Source organism: Perca fluviatilis, chromosome 9, assembly GCF_010015445.1.
Source record: "Perca fluviatilis chromosome 9, GENO_Pfluv_1.0, whole genome shotgun sequence".
In the NCBI taxonomy this organism is placed as follows: Eukaryota; Metazoa; Chordata; class Actinopteri; order Perciformes; family Percidae; genus Perca; species Perca fluviatilis.
Window position 1 is genome coordinate 39,202,770 of NC_053120.1, and position 9,375 is coordinate 39,212,144.

General features: G+C 40.7%; 1 protein-coding gene across 1 annotated transcript; it reads left to right on the forward strand.

The window, feature by feature from the left end:
- The first annotated feature begins 78 nt into the window (after positions 1 to 78).
- On the forward strand, positions 79 to 8,995 carry fbxl5 (F-box and leucine-rich repeat protein 5). The gene is given in 12 exon segments (XM_039810865.1): positions 79 to 209; positions 977 to 1,192; positions 2,094 to 2,189; positions 3,233 to 3,428; positions 3,970 to 4,155; positions 4,330 to 4,455; positions 4,829 to 4,983; positions 5,074 to 5,156; positions 5,291 to 5,546; positions 5,548 to 6,029; positions 6,631 to 6,779; positions 7,769 to 8,995. Coding segments are annotated over 12 exon segments (2,106 nt in total). The 5' UTR covers positions 79 to 125; the 3' UTR covers positions 7,846 to 8,995.
- Positions 8,996 to 9,375: the final 380 nt, after the last annotated feature.

The following is a 9,375-nucleotide window of genomic DNA, read 5'->3' on the forward strand; positions in this document are numbered from 1 at the left end:
AAAGGTGTAATTTTACATTTTGACCCATATTCACAACCTTCGGTCACATGAGGCGCTTGTGCACGCCTCCTTGTTTGTTGTATCTGCGACTGTGCAGATGACGCACTGAGGTTCAGTGTGGAAAGATGGCTCCTTTTCCGGACGAGGTGGATGTTTTTACTGGCCCACACTGGCGAATGAAGCAGTTGGTGGGCCTATACTGCGAAAAGGTGCGTATAACTAAAAGTCGGTCATTAATGTGCAGTTTTATGAGAAACATATGACTGTGTATGGCCAACGGACGAGTGAACGCCAGCTAGCACGCTGGCTAGCTTGTGTTTGTAGCACTCGGGATTGACTAACGTTATGTCGAAGCAGATTAACAAGCTGATGATTGTCTCACGACTACATTAGGGCCGTTTTGGTAGCTCTGTGCTATGACTTATGAACGTGAAGTTAGCGTTACATGGAGGTGTTTGCTTATCCATTACTTTGAAGCATGTATTGGGTTGCTCTTAATATACTTTCAAGAACACATCCTCGACTGAGGCTTGCTAACTGGTTTGGCTAACGTTAGCTTAACGTTAACTAATTTAGCTAATTCACACGATACATTGTTATGTAACATCACAATGCCGTTTCTAATACACAAATTGTGCATAACATTGAAAATCCGCACGCTGTCTGTTAGAATTTCGACACAATAAATAAATTCAGTCAGCGACACTTTGCAGCTCTTTTTTTTTTTTTAGCTAGCATAATGCACCGTGGGTATGCTCACGTATACAAAACTGCTGTCATGTGCTAACTATTCCAGTCTCAGTCGCACCGCAGATGTTGGGTTGGGTCACGTATAGGATAAACCACCAATTATTGTGATCTAATGGTACCATCAGTAGTGCTAATGGTTTTATTTATTATTGCATATTATTACGTTATGTTACGCAAATGACGTAACATTTATAATGATTGAGTTATTCTTTGTTTGTTTTTACAGCTGTCAAAAACCAACTTCTCCAACAACAATGATTTCCGCTCATTTCTTCAGTCGCTGTGCGCCACCTTCAAGGAGTTCAAGATGCATGAACAAATTGAGAATGAGTACATCATCGGCCTGTTGCAACAGCGCTGCTGCACTGTGTACAATGTGCACTCTGACAACAAACTCTCAGAGATGTTGTCCCTCTTTGAAAAAGGGTTGCACAACGTTAAGGTAAATATGCAAAGATGCTTTACAGAATAGTATATTATCCTGCCATGACCCTAAATTGCACCTTGTTTGCACCTAGGCTTTACTTTAAAGGAAAACATGCATGAGTTCTGCAGAGCTCAGCTGATAGTTGATGCTCAGTGGTTGGGTTACACTCTGTCATTAAAATAACTATTATGTTAGCCACACAAAGATTGCAGTACCACCAACAACAACATTGTAATTGTTATTTTTCTTATACAAGTTAAATGTAAAGATGGGACATTAATCTGTATATTTTTAAATGTAATTCTTTTAAAATCCATTTTAATTTTTACAAATTGTAGCATCCTTTTTTCTATAAAACTAGTAAAAACCAACTATTGTATGAGGTTACAACTTGAGAATTGATTTATTAGGAAAAGGCAGTGCAGTACAGAAAGAAGTGTGCTAAATTGTATAATAATGGCAGGGCTCTTTTGTGATCTGCTTAACAAGAGAGAAGAGTTATTGTTCTCTCTCAAGCCGTGGACAAACCAAAAAAATGGGTTTTCCAGAATGATGCAATTGTGTAAATCTTAACTTCCGCTCTGGCCTAGTCACTTTCTAAAACGGAAAGCAACATTGTGTTGGTTTGGCTTGAGATCACAAACTCTGTCCTATGGGAAATATGTTTCTCCTGAGATAAATAATACTGTGCTGAGATTTTCTTCTTTTTTTCATAGTTGGAGGAGCTTACTTAGATTTGTTTTTATTTGTTAAAGAGACTTTGCAGAAGATTAGATCTGAGGTTATAAATTGTAGTCGCAATGTCTAATAATTTAGCGGGTTTTATGAGCTGCTAGATGTTGTAGACGGGATTGTGAAGTCTCAACTGCAATGTTTTTTGAAGAGATTCCACAAATGAATACTTATTTGTTTTTAGAGTGAATATGAGCAGCTTAACTATGCCCAGCAGCTGAAGGAGAGACTAGAAGCTTTCACACAAGACTTTCTGCCCCACATGAAGGAAGAAGAAGAGGTATAAGATGTTATTTATTTTCATTGTTATTAATAATATCTTTGAATTAATTGATTCTACAAAGAGTGTGTAAGACTAAATTGTTACTTAAAAACAAAGGCAAAAGACCATAAAAAATAAACCCAAGGAGACTATTTTGAAATTGTGTTTGTTCACACCCCAGTCAGTGAATTTCACAGACTACGTTTACATGCAGCCAATAACCTGTTCAAAACCGGAATATTAGCAATAACCCAGTCGCGCACAGCCATGTAAACATCGGCAAAACCCCGAATATGCTCATATTCCGGTTTTTAAAAACCTGAATATGCTACCTGGGTTACCCCTTTTCTAACCCGAAATTTTGGTCATGTAAACGCGTATCGGCATATCCCCATCAAAAGGAACATTGATTTGTGTTCTGCGCATGTTCTATTCGCAAGGAATCTTGGTCTTTTGAGTAGAGGAACTTCTTGTATGCGCCAGAAAACATAGTTATAATAATAATAATAATAATAATATACTATAATAATATAGTTTTATATTTATATATATATATATATATATAATATACTATAATAATATAGTTTTTATGTATGTATGTATGTCAATGCAGAAAACCTGCGCGCAGTATACCGGAAGTAAACAAGAAGTAGAGGTAAACATGGCGAGACGCAGCACAGCACCACACTTTTGGAGCGAGGAGGAAACCAATTTCTTCATTAGTGTGGTGAAAACCATGAATATAATGTCTTTTGTTGACGGCAGAAAGTACCGAGATAGTGAGATTTATAAGAAGGTGACCGAAAAGTTATTGCGTCTTAAGGTTGTCCGTAGACTACGTCCAGACGCTAACCGTGCGTCGCCGTTTACGTCGGGATATTGCCGATTGATTACAAATTCCATGTAGGAGTAACTCTCTCTGCTCACGCATGTAAACGGGTTATTCTGAATGTTACAGAAACCCGAATAGTGACCTTAACCCGACCATAACCCGAAAATTGACAGCTTGTAAACGTAGTTACTGTTGCAAGCTGTGTATAAACTAAGGAGAGTTGTTGCAGGTGTTTCAGCCTATGCTTATGCAGTACTTCACCTACGAGGAGCTCAAGGACATCAAGAAGCAGGTGATAGCACAACACTGCAGCCAGCACCAATGGGACTGTGCCGCCGAGGTGCTGAAGGGCTTCAGTTTGTGGAGCCAGGCAGAGGAGCTGCAAAAGGCCTTTAAATATGCCGACCACGAGAAGACAGATTATGGTTAGTGAATATATTCCTAAATGTTAAACTCTTTTTTTTTTATTATTATTATTATTTATGGTAACATCAGCCATTGTTAATCAAAGTTCATTGATTAACAATAAAAAATATTTGAAGCTCAGTGGTATTGTTTAACACTTACGTACGATACGCTTTTTTTCACAGCAGACATTTTGACTTAGTCACAGAAAAGCACTCCAAGTGTACTAATAAAACAAACAATGGCTCTGCCCCATTTATGTTTCCCAGTAAGCTGTGGCAGTGAGCCAGCATGTACAAAAGCAGGACCTTGAAACCGAGGCAGCTACAAGGAATTCAGCCATTATTAATTTTTATCATTTACATCTGTACTTTTCCTACTGTCAAATGTCAAAATGTTTTCTGCCAAAAAGTCCTATGTCCAAGCAGTGCCGTTTTTTTAAAACTATTTAAGTCATTAGCTTTCTTAAAAGGATACATTGGCATTTGTAAAAGGTGCATTTCATTCAATTTCGGTATTTTGAGTTGGTTACAAGCAAAACTGTATTGTTCTGTTCCTCAGAACTGGAAAAGAACAGGAATTCTTCAACCCACATCTCCCAGCTTCCTACCGAAATTATGCTGAGGCTCTTCCACTATTTGGACCCTGAAGATCTGTGTCGCTGTAGTCAAGTGTGCAGCTCTTGGTCAGAGCTGGCTAAGTCTGGCTCTCTGTGGAGGCACCTCTACCCTGTGCGCTGGGCCAGAGGTAGGCTGCTGATAACTGGTCATTACCTGAAGGAACAAAATATTGTTAACAAAGCCTAATTTTCCCTGCAAAATATATAATATAAATATAGTAATAAATCATATAAAAAATATGCAAAAATACTTGCATTAAGTTGTGGTACACTGCTGATAAATGTTTGTGTCTCTAATGTAGGTGATTTTTATAGTGGCCCCCCTGGGGATCTGGACCAGGAGCCAGATGATGAGTGGGTGAAGAGTCGGCAGAATGAGGGCCGGGCCTATCAGAAATGGGATGAGGATGCTGATGTTGATGAGTCTGGTAAGCTATGTAAAAAAAGTATAATTGGGAATGTGTTATTGCTAGTTTCAAACCCCTTTAACTGGCCTTTGGCAAACTATTGCATTGTATGTGTGTACCCTTAAAAACACAATGACCACTGTTTTTAATGCAGTGTAAGCTAGTCAAACATTTGTTTACACTGGTCAGCTGTAATAGAGGTATGTCATTAACAGATTAGGCAACTAAAAAAAGGTCTACTAAAATGTATCTTCAGTAACACTGGTATCAAAAGTCATGGGCAGGCCTGCAGTGTTTCATGGTAGTCCATTCTTTGAAGGTGATGGTTAAAATGAGTTCTATATCTAAACTGAGTAACTTGCGTCATGCATGTTCTTGTTTATTGTCTTTTTAGATGTGTCGGACCATACACAGGGCTCCCTGGCAATTAACACTGCTCAGCGAGAGAAGAGGCTTCTGCATGGGATTATCCAGAACCTCCTGCCATCTGTGGGTCCGTCCGTCAGGTCCATTGTTTTGGCGTACAGTTCTACAGTCTCTAGTAAAATGGTATGCAGCGCAAAATCTTTATTTTGACACTGTAAATGCACAATGCCTGATTTTGAAGTCTGAACTGTCACACTTTTATCCTCTTTTCAGGTGCGCCAGATTCTCAGTTTCTGCCCCAATATTACTCACCTGGACCTGACCCAGACTAATGTTACAGATAGTGCATTTGACAGGTAAATATTAAAAGTCATGACTAGCATACCATTAAGTAATTTACCCAGGACCAACCCTGGTCAGTTCTTTTTTTATGTACAGGAAATTCTGCACTTACAGTATCTCCATGTTCTTGCTATCCTCCCTCTTTCAGCTGGGCGTCTCTCGGGGCTTGTCTCTCTCTGGAGCACCTGGATTTGTCGGGGTGTGAAAAGATTACTGATCACACCATGAAGAAACTGTCAGTTGGGCTGGGTGACCTCACATCCTCCACCTGCTTTGACAAACGTTTGGACCGACGGGCCAAGCTTCTTAAAAGTTCCTCAATACCTATCACACTGGTGGAAGAGAGGAACCTTTATCCAGTGGGACGAAAGCGGCAGGCCATCATTTTTAAGCCGGGAACTGGCCGTTGGGCGCTGCGCCTGCACCCCCACGCCAGTGTGGGTCCTGGACCCCTCAGACCTTGCTGATATTGAAGACGCTGCAGATTGGAGCCGCCGCGGTGGGGTGTCTCTTCCTGAAGCAGAAAGCCTTGTAGAGACACAGCTTGCGGGAAGCTCGTGCTGTTGCAGGAGGAGCAGGAGGCGCGGGCACAGGACTGGCTCAAATGCCTCCTATTTGCATCAGCAGTATGCAATGTCTGGGGAAATGTTTTGTGGTCACTCCACCTGCTGCACGACTAGTGACATGGCCCTCAGGACTTTTACTGGGCCTCAGTGCGAGTCGGGCACCACCAGGAGCAGCACTGCAGAGTTTCGGACTAAATGCTCCTCATTTGGGGGGCTGCAGTGCTTGGGGCGTCAAAACAGGACTGACCAGTCAGCGGCAAAACGCTCACTGAGGTTTCTCAGCCTTTCTGGATGCTATCAAGTCACAGATTTGGGCTTAAGGTAAAGATAATGCACTGCTGTTTTTCAACAGACTGACTTCCTTAACACTTGAAATAATACTAACCTGGGTTTACATGGATTTATGAGAGGTTAGTATCTTCAGAAATGGATGTGAAGTAGTGAGATGCATGATGTCATCTTTGATCAGCTGTAAATGACCAGGTTTTGTCAGGTTGCCGTTTCAAACCATTTAGTGGTAAGTGTAGTTATTTTCAGTGCTAGTTGAAAACCGAAGGTGGTGTAATAACTTGTGTGTGCTGTCATTTGTACAAGCACTCTTGTCACTTAGCTTTGGTCAACTCCTCCCAGCTGCAACCTTTCTCACGTACACAGTTTAGGCGAGATAAGGTATGAGTGTTTATTCACATGGCCAAATAAAATGGAAAGTAGAAATGCAGGTGTGCTCTGCCCATCAAGTTAGGTTTCCATCCAGTTAATATTACCTAAATGCTGATTATTAAAGAATGGTGTTGTGCATTCCATTTTCTATAGTGAACAGTTTCATCTTTCTTTAGGTTAAGACTGGATTATCAGTGTTCCTTCTCAGTGCCTGTGTGCACGTTGCTGTACCTGTATAATGAGGTTGCATTGTGTGTTTCAGGGCTCTGTCACAGCGTGGAGGGCTTCCTTTCCTGGAGCATCTCAACCTGTCTGGCTGCCTCCTCATCACTGAGGTGGGGCTGCAGGAACTGGTGTCAGCCTGTCCTTCCCTCAATGATGAGCACTTCTATTACTGCGACAACATCAACGGTAACACTCACAAGGGAAACTGTTAGGGATCCCATTTTCCTCTGAAACACAAAAGCTGTACATGTTATTAAGGTGCTTTAAAAATAGGCTGTGTTATATAACTGTATGTTAATATGTCATGGTGAATGTAAAAGATTTTGTGAACAGATCTATTGCATATGTGTGGCAACTGGAACAAATCTTACTAACCCCACCTGCATAGCATGTGTCCTATTGTAAGTAACAGATGCTACTGAGGTGGAAGGTAAGTAGGCATTACAGTAGCCAGTATGATGCCGTTAGTATTCACTACATTAATTTGAAATATAATGATTTGTTATGTTTGAAGTATTTGTGTGTGTGTGTGAGCGCGCGTGTGTGTAAGGGCTTAAAGGAACACATCGACTTATTGGGACTTTATCTTATTCCCCGTATCCCCCAGAGTTAGATAAGTCCATACATACCCTTCTCATCTCCGTGCGTGTCGTAACTCTGTCTGACGCACCCACCGCTAGCCTAGCTTAGCACAGATCCTGGAGGTAAGTGGCTCCATCTAGCCTAGCTTAGCACAGATGCTCGAGGTAACCAGCTCCAACTATCCTACTGCTCCCAATAAGTGACAAAAACAACATTTTCCTATTAATATAGTTCCCAGTATATATACGGTTAGAAGATGGCTGTGTGTCATGTGACCTTGTTATTCGTACATGCTGTGACTATACAAATCACAACATGTAAATTGGAAAATGTTGGCGTTATTTTGCCACTTATTGGGAGCAGTAGACTAGATGGAGCCGGTTACCTCAAGGATCTGTGCTAAGCTAGGCTAGCGCTGGGGCCGTCAGACAGAGTTCCAACACGCATGGAGATGAGAAGGGTATGTATGGACTTGTCTAACTCTGGGGGATACGGTGAATAAGATAAAGTCCCAATAAGTCGGCGCGTTCCTTTTTCATTTGTCTTATGGCATGTAGTTCAGTAGGTGACCACTGTGTGGCGTTTCTCTCCAGGTCCTCACGCAGACACGGCCAGCGGCTGCCAGAACCTGCAGTGTGGCTTCAGGGCCTGCTGTCGCTCCGGAGAGTGATCCCGCCAAGCAACACCTTTCGTAAAATGTCACATCTCCTTTTAATTGCACTTTATCCTGGGAATACCAGTTGCTGTGTTTTGTGTCACTTCAAAAGTGTTTCTGGACAAAATTAAGTTTGTTCCCGTTATTTCCATTTCCATTTCCATCTATATTAAATGGAAATATTCCTTAAGAAAAGGAAAATATAAAGGGGTGAAAATGGATTTGAAGTTGTTGTACATTCTGTTTCCGGTTTTGGTTTAAAAAAAATAAAATTAACTAAAGACGCGTAAACACCAAGGCACCAAACATGTTTCTTTTGTCACTAAAACTATACTGATTTATATAAGTCTTCTTCTGCCCCTGTTGTGTTTTAGTTGATCTATTTCTAATCAGCATAGTGTAGACTGACATCAGCATCAATTAAACAAGCTGTCATTTGTTGGAGATGGTGACGAACAATTAATCAGGAGTGACTTTATTGCTGCTCCGCCTTAGATTGAAGCTGTCATTTTGTTGACCGTTACAGGTCAGAATGATTAGTCCCACTGTACATGTGTTTTCTGTTGATGTTGCCACAGTAGCCATTTAATTACACCAGGCATAAGACACCAGTAAAGGATGTACAGAGATAGGAATTGGTACATGATGTTGCAGTGTAGTCTTAACCTTTTTGTTCCACATACCAGATGTTCATAGGCACCAAAAAAAAAAGCTCTTGGCTTTTATTTTTCTTTATGCACTCCAATGTTGTGGGAAACAATGGACCAATGTTCATATAAGAAGGATTTTTAGCTGAAAGAGGATTAGGAATATTACCCTTAGATTGGTAGTCTACTGTGTTCTGTTTTCAGTAGATTGTACTTCATCTTTAATCGTTATGCTGCAGGATGATTTTTTTCTCTCAAAGTCTTGCATGAGGAGTTCCATTGAAAATGTTCAATTCATAAACAGAATAATAAAGGTATCTTGGAGTTAAAAGCTCTGTTGGTCATTTTAATTAATTTTGTGAACACAAAGTAAAAATTGAAACTCTTGCAAGTGGGATATACTCAACATAATAAATAAAACGGTAGGAAACTTGTATACTGAGCTACCAGTTAATGACATTTGTACATTCTAATGCAATCCAACAGCCCTGCAATAAATATTTTTGTGAAGTCTTTGATCCTATTATTGTTGGTGTTGATTTTTAACTATTGCTTTAGGCTGCTTAAAGCAGGTGCAGTGTAACTGGGGAACACTCCCCCAGGTCCTTCAGTGTGGCTGCAGTGCAGCTCTGAGGTCTCCGCCTGCTGGCCGGTTACTGTTGTTTCAGTTCTCCCTTGGTTTGGTTTAGTAAGGTTGCTTTAGTTCAGAGATCTTCAACAGGGGGTCCTCAGAGTTACTACGGGGGGGGGCACCAAATAATTGTCAATTTTTTTTTTAAAGATTTAAAAAAAATTAAAATGTCTTGGGGAGCCTGGATAGCTCACCTGGTAGAGCGTGCGCCCCATGTACAAAGTACAGCAAATATAAATCAGCCTATTAATAAAAAACAAAAACATT